The sequence below is a fragment of the Rhinolophus hipposideros genome, assembly GCF_964194185.1.
Source record: "Rhinolophus hipposideros genome assembly, chromosome: 21".
NCBI lineage: Eukaryota > Metazoa > Chordata > Mammalia > Chiroptera > Rhinolophidae > Rhinolophus > Rhinolophus hipposideros.
In genome coordinates, this window is record NC_138067.1 from 33,075,748 (window position 1) to 33,097,629 (window position 21,882).

Below are 21,882 nucleotides of genomic sequence, written 5' to 3' on the forward strand. Positions count from 1 at the left end.
GCAGGGAGAAACACCTTTTGCTCCCCATGGGGGGTGGTCATCTGAGCCCCACAGATTCCGTCACCCACCCCTCACCCCAGATGCCGCCCTGCACCAGAACTAGATCTCCTGTCCATCAGAGCCTAGGGTTCGGGCTGAGTTTGAGGCCCAGCTCTGCGGTGACATCAGTGTGGCCTCTGAGATGTCACCTCCTCTTCTGAGTCATCAGGGGTGGGTGAGAGCTGGAGCAGAGCTGTACCCAATGAGTATTGGAGAAATGCTGGGGGAACTGGGGGTTTTCACCCTCCTAGGGTTCCTACAACACCAACTTTACCTGTGGGGTGTGGGGGAAGTAAGCGGTCCTAAGGAGTGCATGACCCCAGAGGGCCAGACAGGGCAGAAAGGGCCTCGAGCATGTGGGAGGAGAGGGTGCCAGACGGAGGGCAGAGCCCATGCAAAGGCTCTGAGGTGGGATCAGGGCCCAGCAAAGAGGCCCTGGGGCCTGAGGAGGGGAGGAGGGGTCAGGGAGGAATCAGGTAGGTGGAGTCTAGTCCCTAGGGAGAGGGGGTGGGGGTGGGATCTGAGCAGAGGAGGATCCCTCACTGCTTCTGGTCTATGGGGAGGGGGTCACAGCCCGTGGTGGGGAAGGCACCCCGAGGTCCAGGGAAGAGGTGTTGGCCCGGAGCTGCCCTGGCCTAAGTCTCCAGCCCAATTCAAAGGGAGGCGGGGTAGGCAGCAAGAAGGTGGAGAGCTCAGTATATTTATCTTTGAAATGACCTTGTTTGCTAGAGAGGTTGGCTGTTTAAAATTCTGATATGCAAATGGATACAAGTTATAATCTATAATCCCCAAAGCCTGTCTGGGAGGGCGGCTGCCACTGCCTTTGCTCTGCTGGCCCAGAGCTCTGTGCTACTCGGGTTGGCCCCACCCACCCCATGTCTCACCATCACTCTGGCCTGTCCCTACACACCCCCACCCTCTGCCCCTCCCTGCATCCCTACTTAATGTCCAGAAAAAGCAGGTCAGACAGACACGCAGCCCCCATTAGGGTCCTATCTGACTGTGGGGTCCTGGGCCCATCTCGCACCTCATGGCCCCATCCAAGCCTCTATCCAGTGGCAATTAGCCTGACCTTGGCCTGCCTGGTGGGTTGTGAGAAGACAGATGAAGGGAGCAGTTACACTGCATGGGGGCTGGGCCCAGGTTTGGGCTCCCAGGGCAGCCTAATCTGTAGGGTCACCTCCCCCAGGGAGTCCTTCAGGGCTCTTCCTATGAGTAGCCCCTCAGCCAGCAGAGGGAGGGTGACTTGTCCCAGGGGTGGCCTGAGAAGGCTTCACTTTCTGACCTCCCTTCCTGCCCTCTCCTTCCTGCCCTCTGTGCCCAGCACAGAGGGAATGCGATGCAAGTGTCTCCGTCCAGCTCCAGCTGCTCTCCATCTGCCTGCCTGGGAGGTAGCGGGTACAGACACCCTGGATACTGTTCACCGTGGGGGCCGAGCTCATTGGGGAGCAGGAGGGGAACCCTACAGGGCTCCCCACTAGCTCTGGAGACGTCAAGTGGCCGTGAGGGCGGCTTGGGCTTCACAAGCCCAGGAAGGAAGGGGGTGGCCAGGGGCACATTTGGTGGTCAGGACAGTGGGTGGCAAGGCCTGTGGCCTGGCTGTGTGATCAGGGCCCCTGGAGCAGGGCCTCTTCACCCCGTAAGTGTCTCAAGGCCCGGAGCTCTTTCCTGGTGACCACTGTTTACAAAACAAATCCAACTGGGCAGAGCCTTGGGAGGCTGGATCCCAGGTGGGAAGGTCTGTAGGTGGTGGGGCAGCCTGTGTGGGACCAACTGCTGCACCATGGCTTGGCGTTGTCATGAGGGAACTGAATGGGCAGGAGGCTTGTCATGGGTCCCCAGACTGGCACTGGGCAGGAAGGCAGAGCTGGAGCAGGAAGGGACGAGGGTGCATGGCTGGGGACCACCACGTTTCACTCATCAATACTCAGCAGTAACCTGTACCCAGCCCCAGGCAGGGTAACAATTGTGACACTCCTGGGGTAATGAGTCCCCACAAGGGGCCAGTCTGTTGCCCCCACCCTGACTCCAGGGGCGAGTGGGTTCTGCTCCCCCTGGAAGCCAGGGCCTTTGGTGGGGGCATGGCCTGGGTTTCCCTAGAGCTGAGACTGGGGTGGATTCCCCTGGGCCCATCAGCCCCTGCCTAGGGTGGTCCAATTTCAGAAGAGATGGTCATGGGACAGGGACACGGGACATGGGACAGGGACCCATGGGACATGGGACAGGGACCCATGTCCACCAAGAGCAGGACTGTGGAGCATGGAAGGATCACATGTATGCTCAAGACCTGATGAGAACTGCTTTTGCTCACGTTTTCTCCATATCTTAAGCTGCACTTATCCCTTCAAGCCTATTATCTCTCCTAATCCTGTCAGCAGTCCTGTGAGGGAGCTACTAGTTGAACCCCATTTTACAATGTGGGAAACTGAGGCCCGGCAAGGTGAAGTGTCATGGCCAAGGTCACCCAGCCCATAGTGGACAGGGATCTGACCGGCTGTGCCAGTTTGGTAGGGGGTGTCTCTTGGCTTCATTTTAGTGTCCACCCCCGCCATACCCCCCACTCCTGGCCTCCAGGAAACACACCTTGCTTCTGGTCTGGCTGTGTGATCAGGGCCCCAGGAACGAAGTCCCCTTCACCCATCAGTGTCTTGGGGCCTGGAGCTCTTTCCTGGTCGCCACTGTTTACAAAATACATCCAATTGCCCCAATATCAGGCGTCACCTTCTTTGTCCCAAGCTCCATCTCCGGCCATGGAGGGAGTGATGGGTAGGCTGGCCAGGTCCTCACAGCACTGCAGGTCAACAGAGGGAAACAGCCAGGTGGTCAGAGCCAGGTCAGCACCATAGAAAGGCCCCTAACCTCCTCTCCCCACCGCCATCCAAGCTGAGGCCTAAAGGACGAATTGGAGTGGGGCATGAGTGTTCAGCTAAGGAGCTGGCACGCACCAAGGTCCTAAGATTTGATGTGTGGGTGTGGCTGGGGCATTAGAGGTTGGAGTGGGGGTGAGGAGAGGTAGGACAGGACATTCACGGGTCAGGGTTTGGACTCAATGCCATGGATTGAAGACACTTATTTTCTTGGCTGTAAAACAGGAGAGCTGAAGGGTTTTCAGCAGGGTGTTTTATCAGCTGCCATACAGAGAATGGCTTGAGTGAGAGTACCCCCAGGAAGCGTAAGTGAAGTGGCTGCTGTGAGGAGCCAGACGAGGCATCTGTCAGCCATTTCCTGCTCAGGGTCAGGAGCCCGGTCCCCCATCCTCAGGGTCCCGGGGGGCCTGCTAAAGGTTGGGAATCCTCACCCTGGAGTGTGAGCGAGGGCGTTGGGCTGGCTATCTGGGCCGTGCTTCGCCGACTAATCTTGCTGCCTGGAGTTTCTATGCAAACCTCAAGGTTTGTTATCGGGCAGCGGAGGGCTGGCAGCTGAGGCAGGACAGCCCGTCTTGATGGACAGCCCAGGAGATGGGCCGATACGGCCCGGCCCCGAGTCTCCTCCCGCCAGCTCACCATGTGTGGGTGGGAAAAATCATTTCAGCTATTTTGCGTTATCACCAGACCTGGCATTGCAGCCTGATAGGCCTATTTGTCTTAGATTAACAGATGGGGGAGGGACACCGGAGGGAGAGATGGTGGATGGCAGGGGTCAGCCTGGGGTCAGCTCCAGAGACCTGACCAGCTGGGTCAAGAGCGACCTTTTTCTGGGTGGCCCAGGGAAGGGGGCCCGATACGTAGTGCCCCAGAGGGATATGTTCCCTGAGACTGCCCAGTGGGCCCTACACCATCCTGACCTCCCCACCTCAGAGCTGAGCAAACCGAGACTCAGGGGAAATGGAGATTTTGCTGACGAGGGGCTGTGTGTCCCTGGAGTTGGCTATTGTTTCCTCTCAGGTGTTTCCTGAGGACCTCCTAGAGGCCACTCACACTGCAGGTGCCTGCAGAGACACGGATGGTCTTGCCCTCATGAAGTTGTGTTGTGGGGGTGACACAACTCCCACCATAGGACCAGAGGAACATGGGGTCTACAGCCCAGGGTTCGACAAGAGAAGGAAGTCGTTCATTCACTCAACAGATATTTGTGTATTAAGTACCTGCGTGCTGCTGGCAGAGTCCAGGTGCCCAGGGAGCTGATGTTCTAGTCAAGGAAACACACTAAATAATAAAGAAGTGAAAATGCCATGGGTCCGAGGGGTGGGGCTCTGGAATAAAATGAATAAGGGGGAGCGACTCTAAAGTGGGTGTCCAGAGTGGGCCTTGCTGAGCCCACATTTGAGCAAAGACCAGAAAAGTGAGGGGAAGAAGCTGCCATCTGGGGATGGTATACCAGGTACAGGGCACAGTGCAGGCAAGAGTCCTGAGGCTGGCATGTTCCCGGCTGGGTCTGGAGCCAGCAGAGGGGAGAAGAGGGAAGCTCAGAGCAAGGGGGCCCCATCTGTGGTTGGTTATCTTGGAAATGGAGTTCAGAGGTCACAGGCTTTGGCCAGCACAGGCCGAGGGTGGCTGACTGACTCATGGAAACCTCAGCTACCCACTGCCCCCGGACTCCCAGCTCTTTCCATGACCCCTTGTCAGCCCCTCCCCAGAGCATAAGTTCCCAGGCCAGGGTAGGGCTTAAACCCACGGCTGGCATCCACCACCAAAGCGCAGGACTGCCCACCTCTCTGAGCAAGGCCCTATGAGCAGAGCCCCTCGGACAGGGCTGAGGTAGAAGCAGGAACCGTGGCCTCTCCTCTGTGGCTGGCCTGGCCCACATGGGCGCCACCTCCTGCGCTGCCCGGGAGGCCCCAGCGTCCTGTGCACCAGGCCCTGCACAGCACCCCAGAAAAGCCTGTGCTCCCACTCCCTCTCTAACTGGTGGGGATACTGAGGCACAGAGCTGGCAGTGTCTCCCCCATGGCCGGGTTGCTGACCCCTCAGTCCTGGGTAGCCCCCTTAATGTGCTCAGCAGCTCCTCACCCCAGAGGAGCTGACCACCCAGCACTCACGTTGACGCTGCCATGGCAGTTGCCCCTTGGCCTGGTTCTGACAAAGGTGCCTGGGCCTCGGGGTCATAGGTCGGTGTGGGGGCAGAACCGGTGGGAGGAGCAGGCAGTCAGTGGATCGTTCTTTAGCAAGATTCGACTGCCATCCCATCCAGCTGCTCCATAGGAGCTTATCTCCATGCACTCCCTCACTTGCCCTTTTATTTATTGAGCGCCTACTGTGGACCAGCTCCTATTGTAGACACCGGGGGTATAGCATGAGCAAAACAGACCAGCTACTACCCTCTTGGAGCTGCAGTCTGTAGCAGAGAGAGCAGTCAGCGAGGGGCTCAGGCTAAGCAGATAATGCGAACAGGAATAGAAGGGTGGTCAGGGTTTGCACAGAGAGCTTGGTGGATACCCCAGGTAAACCGCCCCACAGAGCACGGCATACAGAGGCCCTGTGTTCAGGGGAGTTTAGTGGGACCCGCAGGGGAGACAAGGACAGAGCGGGGAGGTGAGGGCTGGCGGGTGGGCGGGCTGCCATGTGGGGAGTCAACTGTAGGGATTCAGGGTGGACATGGGAGACCCGTGAAAAGGCTGAGACTGAAACTTGGCTTCAGATGCTGGGCTCCTTGTGTTATAGATGTGGAAACTGAGGCCCGGAGAGGCTGGGCGGCTGCTCCAGTGCCACTGCTGTGTGATTTAGAGACCTGAAACCTCAGTCCCCCTCCCAGGAAGCGGCTCTCACCTACCCTGTCCTGGCCCAGCCCCCATGTGGTTCTCCTGGGCTTCTAGGGCCCCTCCTCGGAGGGTGTGGACACCGCTCCAGGGGAGGGTGAGTGGGCAGCGGGGTGCCCAGCGAAGAGCATGGCTGGAGCTGGGGGGCCCACTGACCTCACCAGCCTTCCGGGAGTGCCTATCTATGGCCAGGGCAGCCTATCTTGGCCGCGGGCGCTAATCAAGCCCTGCTTCCTCCTCCGCCCTCCCAGCGGCTTCCTGCCCCAGCCAGCTCACCCCACTGGTCGGCTGTGAGTCTGAGCATCAGCCTTTGCCTGGCCTGCCCCTGCCAAACATCAGTGGGGTACAGGTCCACCCACCCCCACCTGGGGAGTCCCGAGAGCCTTGGCTGCCTTTTCCAGAAGTTTCCCTTCCTGTTCTCCTCTAGGCCCAAACTCAGACTTACTGCAGCCTAGCCTTGTGGCCTGGGGTTTGTTGGCTCACTTCTCTGAGTCTGTTGTCTCCCAGTAAAATGGTCCTACATGTACACAGAGGACCCCAAGGAACAGGAGGGCTGGTGCTCGACAGCAGGCCGCTAATTGCCATTACAGCCGCTGTCGCTGTCCCGTTGTCATTGCCAGTGCTAGTGCTGGTATTACCCCCCCACCACCACCAGTGCCCACACCCCCCTGGTACTGTCACCAGGTTTCATGCTGTCAGCCTTCTTAGCACTATCAGTGTCACTGGACTAGCAGTGTCGCTGCTGCCAACACTATTGCTGTCACTAATACGGGTACTGTTATTGGTACTCTCACTTACAGCGCTGTCACTAGTACTGTCCCTGTCACCAGCACTGTTACTGTCCTATTACCCCCTGCTGGCGCAGCCCCCACACTGACACCAGAGCAGACCCATTTTCCAACTGTCACCTCTCTACCTGGGGGCCTTGGGCGTACTGTACCCCTCTCTGGACTCCAGCTGCTCCTCTGTGGGACAGGGTGCTCAGACTGTCTGAGGTGCCAGGAGAGCAGGGCAGGGCAGCGTGTGCAACGTGGTGTCTCTCTCCAAGCATGCCCAGGGCTGTCCCCAGGGCTGTCCCCAGGGCTGTGCGATCCCCAGGGCATGGTGTTAGGCTCTCCCTGGGGTTCTGCAGCCTCAGCTGGGGCACGTCTGGGTCACTGTCAGGCAGTTCCCTCCCCTATACCAGCTGGCTCTCATTGCCCGGGAAGGAAATAGAGGCAGCCCACTGGCAGTTGTAGGTGGCAACTGTCCTTGTACCAGGCACCTTTTGTCACAGGATCTCCCCCAGCCCGAGAAGTGGGCTCCTCCATCACACCTACTTGACAAACAAGGAAACTGAGGCTGGATGTGCTGCATGTCTCTCTGAGATCCAGGATGAAAACCAGGTCCCCACTGACCCCTCAGCACTCCCCCCCACCATGACTTAACACTTTGTTCTTGAAGATCCCCTCCCCCTGCCAGGCGAGCTGGCCTCCTTATTTATTTATTTATTATTCCTCTATCTCTGTGCGTAACTTTTGATTTCCTCACCACGTTTTTCCATTACGGCAGCGGTGGACGAGACCGATAAGATCGGTCCCCAGAGATGGGACAAAGGGGCCGCCATTGGCTCTAGGGCTGGTCATATCCTGCCCGAAAGGGCCGAGCTGGGGCCTGAAATGAGGCGTGATGCTATCTCGGGGGCTTATTGTGTGCTGTAGTGGGGAGGGGGCTCTGCCTGCCTCTGCCCCTCTCCCCTCCGTGCCAGAACCCGCCTTTACCCCTCTAGACATCTGGATTCCCGCCCATGCTCAACCCCAGCCCTCATGGTATGCCCCAGGGCCCTCAGCAGCAAGTCCTTAGAAGGGCTTTGGCCCCAGGCACCCATCTGGGCCATCCCAGTACCTCCTGCGCTGTTTCTTCAGCCTCTCTGAGCCTCAGTGTTCCTGTTTGTCCCCAAGACTCCCCCTGCTGCCTGAAGCTGCTGGGCGCAGTGGTCTCTGAGGACCTGGGCCCGGCGCCCCCTCCCCCCCCCCCCCCCCCCCCCCCCCCCCCCGCCCCAAGCAGAAAGTGCTCGCACAAACCCAGGTGCCCAGGCTGGAGCCACCCAGAGCCCACACTGAGCTGTGATGCTCTTGCCTTGACTCAGCAGTTCAGCTTCCAGAATTTATCCCAGAAAAATAATCTCAGTATGGCCAGGCATAGAGTGGTGAGGATAGTCATTGCGCCGTGTTGAAGATAGCAAGCCATTTATTTTTATTTTTTTGCTGGCCTGCAGAATTTCTACAAGAAGAGGGAGAAATGGTTCTAAAAGAAGCACATTCTGCACAGATGTCCCCACCGCTTTGCCAACACGTGCATCTCCCCACACGCACACCGTGGGCCAGTCATGACCAGCACCAAAGGCCACGAGCAAAAAATAGCAGATCTGGGGCTGACATGGGGAAGCTCCACCATCACCCACTCCCATACCCGTTTCTGAGCTTTGTTGGTTCTACCAAAACTCTACCTGACCCGCCCCAGGGCCCAAGGCCTTTGCTGGGCCTCTGAGGGCACATGCAGTCACCTTGGCAGACGAGAGACAGGGGCAAGGAGTGGAATTGGGAGCAAGCACTCGTGCCCCTGAGACAGGGACCCCCAGTGGAGCCTAGCCATAGGCTCAGCTGGTTGGGCAGCAGGGTGCTCCATTTGGGGCCCAGTAGGGAGCCCCAATGGTTCCTGAGTAGAGGCTCAGCAGGAGGGAGCTATGTCCAGGGAGGAGACCGGCCTATACCCATTAGTGCGGTGCAGGGCTCTCTGTACTCCGAGCCTCCTCACCCTCCGCCCCAGCCCTGAGCAGGCCCAGTCATTGTTCTCTCCACCTTCTCTTCAGGGGCATGAAGGACAGAGCACTGGACAGGGTCAGGGGCCTGGGTGTGAGCTCAGTCACCCTGCCCTACTGTGTGGTCGGGTCTTCTCTGACACTCAGTCTTGTTTGTAAAGACAATAAACCAATCCCTAGGGTAGGGGATAGTTGGAGGATTGAGTTGATCAGTGCCATGAAAGAGAGGGTCTGCTGGTTTTACACAGTGTAGTGAACATGCACGGCTTTCGCAGAGAGACTTTTAACAACTCCCGGGACTCCCCTTGTGCTGGGTCATCCCTCACAGACCCTGGGGCAGGGGGCCAGTGTCCCAGTTAGAGCTGTGAGGGCTTAGTGGGGTTGTGGGTAAGCTATAGCTCTACCTAAGCCTCAGCTTCCCTCCTCACATGGAAACACCTCCTCTGTGGGTGGGGCAGATGGGCGGTGCTTGGTGCTCATAAAGGGTCAGTAGGTACTCAGGGACTGACTGTCTGTCTTTCCTGGAAGAGTCTTTGTAATCCCTAAGGGGCTCACCCTAGTAGTGGTGGCAGTATCATGATATTCTCAATGGTGTCAGCTCAGTGCCTGCTGCTGCCCCCTCAGGGAGGACTCACCTGAAACTGGGGCCAGCTCCCAGCGTCCCAGCACCGGGAGGAGGGAGGAGGGAGAAGGGACCTTCACCTTTTCAACCACTGGGCCTCTGCCCAGACCCTCACTCACTCTCATGCCCACCACTCCTGCCATTTACAGAATAGAGACAGGGCCCTAAAGGGGTTATGCCGCCGCCCGGCACAGGGAACAGGGTAGGCTGGCCAGGCCAAGGGCTGAAAGGTGGTGAACTGGAGGCTGGACAAGAAGGAAGGGCCCCCTCAATAGCGTCGGCCTCTGGAAAAATGGAGCAGGGGCCAGGACGCCCAGGCCGATAGGGGCCAGATAAGCTATTTGCACAGGAGGTATTTTCTTTACCTTATCACACATCCTGCTTCCAGCCTGCTCACAGGACAAGGCAGGGCCCGGGAGAGCCAGGGACCCTGACCCCAGTGCTCAGGACTCAGAATTTCCCAAGACCAAAGTACCAGGGCCCAGGAGCTTACGGGGCTCCCTCTCCCCACTTCGCAGATGGAAAGACTGAGACCATGGACAGTTAACTTTTCCAGAAGGCAGGAGATATCATGGGTCCTCACACTTTGAGGCACCCAGGAAGCTGTGATTCTCAGGCTCCATGGGCCCAAGGGAAGGCTCCTTCCGGGTGGGGAACAAGGAAGGGCCTGTCAGAAAACTCAGTGAGCACAGGGCACTGTCCTGAGCCCAGGACACTGGGAGTCTTAGGCCCTACATCATGGCTGCTCCTGCCAGTCAAGCCCATCCTCTGGGCTATGCCTGGATGGGGCAGAGTGTCTGACATCCACCCCAAGGGGCCCCATCTTGGGAACTCAGATGGGATGATCAGATTTTGAGACAATCCCCCACCACAACCTCCCCTAAGACTCTAAGCTGCCCACAGGGCCTCAGAAAGGGCACCTTTGGGCTTGAGTGTGGCCCCACCGCAGCCCCTGCTACCCACCTGGGGCCCAGCCCCAGTGATGGCCAGGGCCAAGCTCCTTCCCAGCCCTTGAAAGCCCCTCTTTCCCTAGGGCCTCCCTCTTGCCAGAACAGGCCTCTGGACCTGCTAGTGGTGAAGGGCCCCTGAGGTCGGGGGTGGGGGAGCCAGGCCCCACCCTGCACTCCAGCTATCCCAGGCGGTCCCAGCTCCACCATTAGCCGGGGCCAGGGTTCAGCCCGATAAAGATGGGCTGTTGTTCTATATCAAAAAATCAATAATCCCCAGTGATGTTCCAGCGATAGGGAAAGAAGTTCAGAGGCACCAGCTGGCAGGTGAGGTGGGGGGCAGGGCCGGGGGCTCTAGCACCTGGGGCCGCCCTCCCTGCCTGGCCCTCACCTGGCTGGCTGACGGGGCCAATCCATGTGGACTCCAGACCCAGTCATCCCTCTCCTTGTCTGCCGCCTCTTTGTGGGTGGGCAGTTTGATCGCCATCCCTCTGAAGTGGCCCACAGTGGCTGGGCCCCTCCCCAGGGTTGGGCAGGGAGGTGGCCAGTAGGTGAGAACAAAAGCAGACAGGAGGCCGGCATGGGGCCCCTCCCATGCCTGGCAGGACCAGCTGCCCCACTTCCCAGGCCTCTGCTTGTCAATTGGACTGGAATGTCCAGCTCCGGTTCCACCTCCTGCTACCATCCTCCAGACACAGGTGTTCACTGGGTCCCCGGCCATCAAGACACAGCCGTTGGTGACTCCGGCCTAAGGGGCTGGCATTCTAGTGAAGAGACTGAGAGTTAATAAAATACAGCATCAGCTCCTCCACAGTGATGGGAGCAGTGGCGCTCGGGATACAACAAAGCTGGAGGCGGAGGGGCCGGTGGCCAAGGGCCTTGCCTCCACTGCACACACGAGTGCAGCAGGGCACACAGAGGCCTTGGAGGGCCCCCACCCCAGCCCTGTGCTGGGCACTGTGGCTGTACCCACTGGCTCACACTGGAGCCGGCCACAGTGCCATATTGCCAGCCCCCTCTGCCATCAGCTCCCAGGAATGTCACTTGCCAGCTCTGCCCAAGCTCAGCCAGCCCCACATGGTGCAACCACAGTGCAGAGTTTGGCAGGAGAGGGGAGGTTTAAGAAGTGGTGCCTGAGCCTGTGGGCAGGCACTCGGCCCACGTCCAGTGGAAGGAGAACCTCAGGCAGGGACAGGGAGCTGAGCAGGCCGCCGTGGGTCTCCCTGCAGGTGTGTCCACCTCCCCTGGGAGGAGGTTAAGATGAGCCCTCAGAGTGGGAGTTCTGGTATCCCCTGCAGCCTAGCCCCCTGCAGCCAGCCACTGCGAGCACAGGGTCTGTGGGATACTTCTTAGGAAGGAAGGGTCTGGGCTTGAAGCCCTTGGAAAAGCTGTAACCTGGAATGAAAGGGGAGACTTCTCTACTCCCCCCACCCCCGCCCGGGGAGGACTTAGGCTTTGTGCACCCCACTAGCCTGGGCACTTGGGGGACTAGGTACCAACAGAGGCTGGACTTCCATGACCAGGGCTGAGGGCCACACTGGACAGAGGGCACCAGAGGTCAGGGTGAGAAGCCAGAGACTTCCATGGGTGGCGATGGGACCAGGTTGGGGAGCCCAGGAGACCCTGTGCCATTGGTCGGGCGATTCCCAGAAAGTTTTTCTTTGACTTTTCCCATCAGTGAAATGGGCGTTGGTCTTGGTCACATTTACATCTTCAGTGCTGGGCTTTCAATAGCATAAAATAACACAGAACCCACCATTCAGCGCTAGATGGGGGTTGGTCAAAGCCTGGGAAAGCCACACAGCAGAGCTCAGGCCAGGGATCTGAGACCTGGGCTGGGGATTGGCGATGGTCACCATGACAACCCTTCTCCCTGATCCTGGGGAGGCCATGCTGGGGCCAGGGGTGCTTGGTAGTGGCTGCAGGTGCACCCAGCACCGTGATGCCATCCATACCAGAGCCATTAGGAAGCTTTGTCATTGCTGAGAGTGGGCACGGGTATCACCTGTTTTAGGGAGGCGGTCTTGGTCCAGAGGAGATGAGCAACTGCCAAGTTTTGGCAGAGACTGCAGCTTGGCCTGGCTGGACCCCCACTGGCTGTCTGAGGGCCATGCTTCTGTGAGTGCTCGTTGAGCACTTACTGCATGCAGGCCCTGCGCTTCCCATACCATATCCATTATGTCATTTCACCTTGCAGTGACCTGTGAGGCAGGTGCTCTTATCCCCCATTTCACACAAGAGGGAAATGACCTGTCCAGCTGGAAGATGGCAGTGGCAGGACACAAACGCAGGGGCTGACAGAGGTTTATACGTCATGCCCTAGCAATTGAGTTAATTGGAGTCAGTCCCCCACCCCCACTTCAAGGCAGCTCAGTCCCAGAAGGCAGGGCCAGGGTCAGTTGCTGAAGTTGCAGAGAGGATGGTCAGATCCTGGATGGTGGTGGCCACATGGGGCAGGAGGAGCAGCCACCCAACCTTTTAGGGGCTCAGGTGCCACACAGCTCACAGCTTTCCCAGTCAAGAGGGTCAAGTGGGGAGCAGGAAAAGGGATGGACTTTAGCTCCAGACACTGTGCAAGTCACGCCACCCTCAGTAAAATGGGCACAGCCCCCCAGTGTTCCAGATAATGGGGGATATCCAAGGAGGTGTGTGAGTGAACAGGTCCTCATGACACATCACTGCAGGAGAGCTTGTGCCCGTCGATACCAGGCCAAGGTGGACAGAGAGGGGCCAGCCATGATCTGCTGTGTGACTTTGACAGAGCCTCTCGCCCTCTCTGGGCCTGGTTTCCATGTTGATACATATGTGCTGGAAGCACACACTCTCAGGGCCCATATAGCCTCCAAGCCAGCCCCACTCCGGGCCTACAGCCGACAGAGACATCTACAACCCTGGCAGGGTAGTGCCTGCTCTCCCCAAGGTTTTCCTCCTCTCTTTCTCCCTCCTTCTCGCCCTCTCACTCCCTTTTCTCTCCCTTTTCTATGACTTTTATCAAAGGCAAACAGCATGATCCCTGAGATAGGGCCACTCCCCAACAAAGCCGGGGCAGCTGGCCCACAGGAGCCACAGGGCAGGGCTGAGTGGGAACGATGAGCCTGATTAGATAAGTGGATGCTAGCAGTGACCCCAGGGTGGGCGCCCACGTGCTGACCCCGCAGCCCACCATTCAGGGTGTGGACTGAAGGACGGCTGGCCTCTGCTCTGGAGGCCACTGCTCATGAGAGAGCCTGGGCTTTGGAAGGAGGGGCCAGCCAGCAGGGTATAGGAGGCAGCCCCCAAGCTCATGGACATTCCTGCAAACCCACAAGTCAGAGTTGCAGGCCAGCCTCCTGGGACCATTGCTCAGGGGGGAAACTGAGGCCTGGGAGGCTGAGCACAGTGGATGCCCAGGTTGGAGCCCTGTGTCTTCCATCAGAGAGGAGTTTGGGCCTGGTCGCTCAAACTCTCTGGGCTGCCTCTGTGGGATGGGGCTGAAAGAGTGGAACTTTCTCACTGGGTTGTTACTCATATTGTTGAGGGAGGCTATCATGAGCTCCAGGGTGGGGTCAGAGCTAGGGGCCGAGGTTGAAGGCAGCAGCTCAGTGGCAGCCCCAGTCTGTGCCCTAGGCCTCAGGGTACCTGGGCTCCAGGAGAGGAAAAGCAATGCTGGCCATACCTACCGAAATACTGGCCTCTACTTGCCCAGGCACCAGATCAGCAGGTAAACTGAGGCTCAGCGAGAGCCAGGCAGACGCGGCCTTGGCCTGGCCCCAGCCTCTTAATTCCAGACCACAATTCTCCCACCCGACCACCCCCTCCAACAGGCTCTCCCAAGAGTGTGTCCTGAGCTGGCCTGGGTGGCAACAATCAGCTCTGCCTCCCTTCTCTGTCCCCTTGGGATGCCATGGGAGCATTTTGAGACCTAAATAGATGTGTAAATCATATAAATATGCAAAGGCTGGATTTTCTCATCTGGTTCCTTGCAGATTCTTGGGGATGAAATTGAATCCTGTGCGGCATGTTTGTTCTGGAAATAACGTGTGTGGGGTTGTTTGCCAGAATAAATTAGTCTTTGTCCCGATGCTGTGTCTGTAGTAATAGCACAACCCCTATGGGGGTAGGGGGTCCACCCAGGCAGCATGGGCCTGCCCATCTCCCAGAGGAGGCCATCTGCAGATGGGGAAACTGAGGACAAAGCAGGAAGTCAGCCACAGGACAGAAAAGCTGAGGGCCGGCCCGCCGTGCCCCCCACACCCACTCCGGCAGCCTCCTTATCTTCTGGTTTCTCTATTGCGTCCTGCCTCAGCCCAGAAAAGGTGTCAAACCCTGGCCATGAGTGTGGCTGGAGCTCTGATTCAAATCCCACCAACCTACTGTGTACTCTGGGCTGGTTGCCTACCCTCTCTGAGCCTCAGTCTCCTGCTCTGTACACTAGAGAATATGTTCAATGTGGCTAGGAGGAATCCCTGTGGATTGTGCCAGGTGCTAAGGCCAGAAATCCTGTGAGCATTGTGACTTCTCAGAGCAAATGGCATCACCCCGACTCTCCAGCTGACGGGACAGGGAGCAGGATAAATACAGCAGGGAGAGTTGGCCAGGACCTGGCTGCAGCTGGTGTCTCTCTCTGCCTTGTTCACCCCAGCTGCTCTGGAGCTGGGGAGGAGGAAACAGAGATATAGGTCACCAGAGATGACCAGGGAGGAGGACACTTCCACCTGGAAGCCCACCCTCACTGTCCCACCATGGGAAATGCCACCACAGAGCCCTGTGCCTCCCTTGTCCCTGCCCAGCTGCCCACACGGGGTTTTGTGACTGAGTGAGCCCTAAGCCATCAGTCCAGAAACCTGGGTTTCAGGCTCACCTCCAGCCTGAGTTCAGGATATGGCTTGGGTGCTCCTGGGCCTTCCTGGATTTCCTCTCAGTGTGGTTGGGAGCTGACCATCTTCATAGCCACCCCTGTCTGGGTCCTCCAGCTGTTACAGAGGCTGTTTAAAAAGAACTATATCTTCCTGCCTGTCACTCTCCTTGCCAGTTGTCACCCCTGGCTCAGCATCTCCTACCCCTTAGCCCCTCTCCCTCACTCATTTCTGCTTTCATTCATGCCTGGCCTTGAACTGATACTCAGTCTGCCAGGAGTAGGTGGTCCTACCCACCCCCACTTTTCTGATGGAATTTTACTTCTGGTCATGAGAGTCTCTGCTAGGTGCTAACTGGGCTTTAACCATGCTTGACCCAACTTCGGCCATGCAAGGGATTGAGCAGGAACTGGGAGCTGGAAATAGGTTATCTGAGCAGATGGGTGTTGAACATCACGAGGGCTACAGTGGACAGTTGCACAGGTTGTGCACTGCACAAGGGCGGTGGGTGAGCTGGGGCTGAAATCCAGCCATGTTCCGCTCACCAACCTAGGCACCTGCCGTGGCCTTACATCCACCCGCAGGGGGCACCAGATATGGCCTCCCCAGGATCAGGGAGATGGGTTGTCAATGATGACCATTGCCAATCCCCAGCCCAGGTCTCAGTTCCTTGGCCTCCCACCTTTCCCAGGCTATGACCAGCCTCCATCAAGCTCTGAATGGTGGATTCTGCTCCTGGGTACGGAATGGCTGCCTTTATCAGGAGCCAGCTTTCTCTGGCCGTGCATGATACCCAGAATATGGAGCAGCTGCCATGGGAACACCAATCATGCTGTTATCTAGAGGCCTGGCCCACCAGCCGTGGGGCTCTGATTAGGGAGTAGGGCCGTTTGCCTGTGGGTTCACGCGTGGGCAGGTGAGGGGCCCACTGGCTCTGTGCCTTCCTCTACTCACACAAGGGCGGGGACAAGCCAGAGCCAGGGCTCCAGGAGAGGGATGACAGGCCCCCCCTACAGGTGTGACAAGCTGGGCAGACTGGGAGACCTGGGGCGGCCCCACTCTTATTGTTGTTCAAGAGGTGACCTGAGTCAGCCACCTCCCTCCCCCTCCATGTCCCTGAGTCTGGGTGGGGCTTGGCCCACACGTGGGAAGACTTGATCTGAATTCCGAGTTCCTTTTCCCTCAGGAAGGTGGGTGCCGGCCTCAGAGGAAAGGCGTCGTCTCCTCGTGGGGACTCCATGACCAGCAAGGCCAGGAACAGCTCCTTCATGAACATTCTGTACATGGAAAGGAAAATATGTGAGAACATAGGGAGCGGTGCCCACTATCCCTGTCCTGTCTATGGCACCAGCAGGAGAAATAGTGCCCAGAGAGACCCATGGGCACCACTGTCCAGAGGCCCAAGTGCGGGCCAACTCCCGGGTGGCTTAGTGTGTGTCTGGTTGTCAGCGTGGGGACAGGCCATTGCTTTAGGATTCTGGATGCCCCCGTTGAGCCCAATGCCCAGAGTGGGTAGTGCACAGGCTCAGTCCCTGGTGGGCTCTCCACCAGCCTCAGAAGCAGCGCTCAGACCCATCAGATGGCTGGACAGACAGAGGCATGGATGGACAAATGAGTGCCCAGCAAGCTCATGTCTAGACAGCCTTTTCCTCCCATCTCTCCCTCACACATACCCACCCCTGAAGGCCAGCTGCGTGGACGGTCAGAGACCTAGATATACCCAGGACACAAGGGGCCAGGACCCCGGGTCAGCAAGTGAAGCCGGGTGGCTTGGGTTCAGATCCTGGCATCCTGCTGCCAGCTGCATGGCCTGGATTTCCTCATCTGTACAGGGGACACAAGGAGAGGGCCAGCTTCATAGGGCGACTTGGGCAGGATCTGATGACTGCATGCAGCTGGGCTACACTTTCATCCCTGATGACCAGCTGGCTCTCACTCAGCCCCTCAGTGCCAATCTCTGCAAGGGCCAGGGGCAGGGCCCACGGGCTGGGACCCATGCATCCTGGGTGGGCTGGTAGGGAATGAGGCCCCTCGTGGGCAGGCCACGAAGTGACAGAGCCGGCCTTGGCCCCCCTCTCTGCAGGTTTGATAAAGGGGCGCCGGCCTCCTCGGCCTCGCCCTGGTCCCCTGCCATCTTATCTGCCCCGGGGAAGACAAGGACCCAGTTAGAACGTTTTAGTCGGGCCTCCTGGCATATTTACACATTATCTCTGCCATTAGGCCGGCAGTTATCTGATAATCGGGCCCATTAAGGCCACAGCCGGCCCAATCGGGGCTCCAGGAAGTGGGGCCGCCACAGCAGCACTCGCTCAGGGACCAGGCCAGGCCACGTGAGGCCTCCATGGGACCAGGCAGCCCGGTGGCACCTGAGGCATAAGGTGGCCTGGCCTTCCTGGGCAGAGTGTGTGCGGCCTCAGGACAGGCTGCCCTCGGAGGCCGTAGCCACCACCATCCCCTTGGAGCCCTTGTCCAATGAGGACACTGAGGCTCGGGGGGCGGGGTGGGTACAGGTAACATGCAGGTGTGAGTCTCCCAGGGCAGCCCTGACACATTTGCACAACCTTAGTGCCGTAACACATCAGAAATCTATTCTCTCACAGTTCTGGAGCCAGCCGTCCCACGTCCAGGTGTCAGCATGGCCGTGCTTCCTCTAGAGGCTCCCCCAGGGGAGGGTCCTTCCTGCCTCCTCCAGCTCCTGGGGACCTCACACACAGCTTCCTCCTGGCTGCATCCCTCCATCTCCGCCTCGGTCTTCATGTGGCCTTCTTCCTCTCATTTCTTCTGTGTGTCTCTTCTTGTAAGGACATTTGTCATTGGATTTAGGGCCCACTGGATGATAAAGGATGGTCTCCTCTTGAGATCCTAACTTGATTACATCTACAAAGACCCTTTTACCAAATGAGGGCACAGTCACAGGTTCTGGGTGGACATGTTCTTGGGGGCCACGATTCAGCGGCCTCTACAAAGTCCTGAGGAGTATGCTGGGCTGGGCTGAACCCCGAAGCCTGACTGCAGACCCTGTTTGACCCCAAGGTCCCGCCCCATGACAATGACCGTAGCAGGGGCTCACAGTTGAGGCCTGTCTATGTGTATAAACAGAACAGAATCCTGCAGGTGGCCCTGCAGCGGATGCCACTCTAGCCATGCCATGAGAGTCATAGCCAAGGCCACGTGAGCTGGCATAGCCCGGAGAACATGGCCCCGCCCATGGCACAGGTAGCCACAGCCCCTTGCATATCTTCCACCCTCACCTAGGTGACAGACTGTGAGAGAGGCCGCGGCTAGCCAAAGGCCTCAGCAAGAGTCGAGGCACAGACCTTGAGGACAGCAAGCAGAGGTTCTGAGAGGGACATGGGAGCAGCAGGGTTCAGGTGTCCCCGCCGAGCTGCATGCAGGGAGTAAACGGAGCTGACCTCAGCATCACCTAGGTTAAATTCTGGCTTTGCTGAGGGGCTTGGAGAGCGTGCTTGGCTCTACACCTCGGTTCCTCCACCAGGTCCTGGTGCTAAGCATGCTAGGTGGATTAACTCCTTCCATCCTCGTACCACCCCAAGGAGGTCGGAAGTATTGGGGATCCCATCTGATAGATGTGGAAACCAAGGCCCAGCTTTTCCACAGCTGCCCTCACTGGCTTGCTCTGCAGATTCGGAGACTTGGCCGATGGGAAGGGGCTGGGAAGACTGTGGAGGGGGCGGGGTGGGTCTCGTCAGCATTACTGTCCTCTGTTCTGGGCCCACTCAACACAGGCAGCAGGGCTGACCTGGCTTCATGCTTGCATCTTCGGCACAGGCAACTTTGCCAGTGCCACCCTTGACTGCATGAGGGTCCCAGGTGTCCCTGATACGGCAGCTGTGGTCTCAGGGCCATGAACGTTCCTGACACAGCAGCCATGGTTCCTGAGCTATGCACGTGCCTCCTCAAATCCAGCTGCAGGCACCCCTCATTGTCCTATCTCTGCAGCCCATTGTCTCTAGAAATGGTCTTGGCACAGGGGCTGCCCTAGCCCCCAAAGCCAGGCACCGGCCACCATCCCTGTAACTCGGGCCCAAGCCCACAGGGCGGCCCTCCATTCTCTCCGCTGCAGCCCCCCAACGGCTCCTGGAGGACTGGGGCTGCAGAAGTGAGGTGTACCTGGGCAGGCAGCAGGGCTCAGCAGTCACCACAGCACGTGCACCTCTCACCTCTGATGTTTCTCCGCACAGACGAGCTGGAGCAGGTCCTGCAGGACGGGCAGAAGTGCGTGCGGGCTCGACACAGCCTCACGGAGGGCCTGTCCTGGGGCCCATTCCGAGGGAGCGTCCAGAGCAGAGCTTCATCCCCCAGGCAGGCCGAACTGGTAAGAAGCCCCAACCATGGCTAGCCCACCCACCAGCCACAGGGGGGTGGCCAGGGCAGTATCCTGTCCAGGGCTCAGGCCCCTTTGACCGCCCCTCTGAGCCAGGCCCAGGTTAGACTCCAGCCCAGGAGCTCCCACTGCTCCATGGGAGATGTGGGTGTTGGGACTAGGAGGGCAGGGAGGGGTTAACTGCCTGGGAGCACAAGGAGGGCTTCCTGGAGGAGGTGATGTGGGGGCCTATGGGACTTTGAGTGATACAGGGAGGGCTTCCTAGAGGAAGTGATGTGGGGCCTTTGGGACCTTGGTGTGACTCAAGAAAGGCTTCCTGAAGGAGGGATTTTGTTTTGTTTTGTTTTGTTTCCCCTTCTTCCACCTCCCCCCCACCCACTCCGGTTAAAGCTGTTGTTTCTCAGTCTACTTGTATAGGACGCAGCTCCCTGGCCCATGCTGGTATATGAGCCTTGCACTCCCCACTCCCGGCTGAGGCAGTCGGTCGCTGGTTGTCGGTCAGCCACTCAGAGCGTCTCACGGCTAGGAGGGGTTTTTTAAGTGGGCCCTTAATGGATGCGTAGAAGTTGATAAGGCAGAGGAGAAAGGCATTCAAGGAGAGGAAGCAACAAGGAGCCAAGTCGTAGGGCTGGACCTGGCATGTGGCTAGCTCATCAGTTATGGGACATGAATAAGCATGGGGCAGCAGAATGGGCAGCCTATGGTATGGGAACCTGGAGGGGTCTGTGTATGATGAATGTTCAGGAAACACTTCCCGGTCCTGACGGCCCTTGCCTTGGAGGCCAGGCAGCACCCCGGGTTGGTCCACTTAGGCCCAGGCTCAGGGGGTCCAAGTGTGCAGGCACATCTATGGCCTGGGCCCTTTTTGATTCTGATGTGGCAATCAGGTGTGGCTTGATTCAGGGTGTATACTGGCTGGTGAGTGCCCCCAGTGCTGGGTCTCCTGGTCCCAAGGCCCCAGGTATGGCGCTCCAGTCAGCCTCTATGTAGTTAGCAGGCAATGGTGTGGTTGTGTGGGTGGGTCTCTCCCCCAACACCTGCACTTGAAGGCCAAATGTTGCCCTGACAATTCTAACTAGCTCCAACCTGGCAGTTAGAGCCCCTGTTTCTCAGTTGCAGAAACCAGGGCCCCAGGAACTCTGCCTAGAGTAGTGTCCAAGGGCTGATGAGTATCAAAAGCAGAATCCCCAGCTGCAGACCCTTGGACCAGTGCTCATAGCCCCCTCCCACTCCCATGGGCAATAAAACCTGGGCTGTGGGTCACATTGCGTCAGAAACTCTGGGCTTGGACCTAGGCCTCAGGAGATTAGAGAAGTCTCCCAGGGTCCAAATGTGTAACCTAGCTGAGGCCCCCTGGGCCACCCACACTGCCTGTCATAGCGGAGCAGCCAGGATCAGCAAGTTAGGCGCTTGGCCAGACTGCTCAGCAAGTCCATGGGAGGCTGGTGCAGGACAAAGGGTGCCCACCTTCGTGGCTAGGCTGCCCCCATGGCACAGGGTCTGCATCCTGGGGTCTTCTACCTTGTGGCTATTTAGCTGTGTGTCCCCAGGCAGGCCCCTAACCTCTCCGAGCTTCTGTTTCCTCCGTCTTTGGGACTTTGGGGGGAAACAGGGAAGCCCTGAAGGATCTTTGAGACTTCAGCCTGCAGACCCTCCAGCCTCCCCGAAGCAGAGGAGCTGCAGCTTGTCTGTGGGGAAGCTGGCAGCATACCTGTTTCCCAGGACAGCCGGGCAGGTTAAAGGAGAGATGATCCACATGTAGGGCCTACCACAGGGCAGAGCTTGGCAGGCATTAGAGCCAGCAGCCTTGCAGCAGGGATGACCGTGTTGTCCTGTGGCCCAAGCAGGGAGGAAACAGTGGAAGGTCCAGAGTGGATTTGGGCTCCGTTAAAGGAGCCTGATTCGGGCTCCCCTATGGGATGGAGGCCCTGGTGTTTAGAATAGTCTCTGGAGGCAGTGAGCTTCTTGTCACTGGAGGCATTCAAGCAGCAATTGACTCTTCAGAGGGTGGGCTGTTGGGGAGCACTTAATAGTTGGAAGGAGGAGTGGGAGGGCTGCGAGCTCTTTGGCTCTCATCTCTAAACTCAAAGTGTCAAGAAAACCCATGAGCAGAGATGGGACAAAGGCAGGGTGGCTAAGGACTGCGTGTCTCGGCAAGTCCTGAGTGGGGCCTACACCTCTCTCATCTGTTCCCTCCTGGAGATAAGCAGCCCCTTCCAAGATGGACAGGTGTGTGTTCCAGACTCTCCCCACACTGCGCATCCTTCCAGCACCCCGTTTCCTCCTCCCTCCCACCCTGTGAGGTGGAGACCTCTGTCCCTAGTCTACAGATGAAGTAACTGAGGCTGCAAGAGGTTAAGTGACTTTCCAAAGTCATCCAATCAAATAGCAGAGGGACAATTGGAACCCATTTCAGCCCAACCCCAGAGAGCCCTGCAGGCTCTGTGAGGACAGCCTAGGGGTCGGAGACAGCCCAGCCAGCCCCACGCACAGCCTCTCCTCCCGCCTGCAGCCTCCTCTCTGGGAGTTTTGTCCTCCTTGGGCCTGGGGCACAGGTCACCCTGGGGAGACTTGGCACGAGGCTGGAAACCCTCTCCAG

The 21,882-nt window shown here is 58.3% G+C and overlaps 1 protein-coding gene across 3 annotated transcripts in view; it reads left to right on the top strand.

Moving 5' to 3' along the window:
• Positions 1-21,882, top strand: part of ZFPM1 (zinc finger protein, FOG family member 1) — a 73,823-nt gene that overhangs the window by 34,937 nt on the left and 17,004 nt on the right. For all 3 annotated transcript variants that reach the window (XM_081032123.1, XM_081032124.1, XM_081032125.1), the window contains exon 4: positions 19,141-19,274. In XM_081032123.1, coding sequence (XP_080888249.1) covers positions 19,141-19,274 — 134 coding nt within the window. The remainder of the gene's footprint in view (positions 1-19,140; positions 19,275-21,882) is intronic.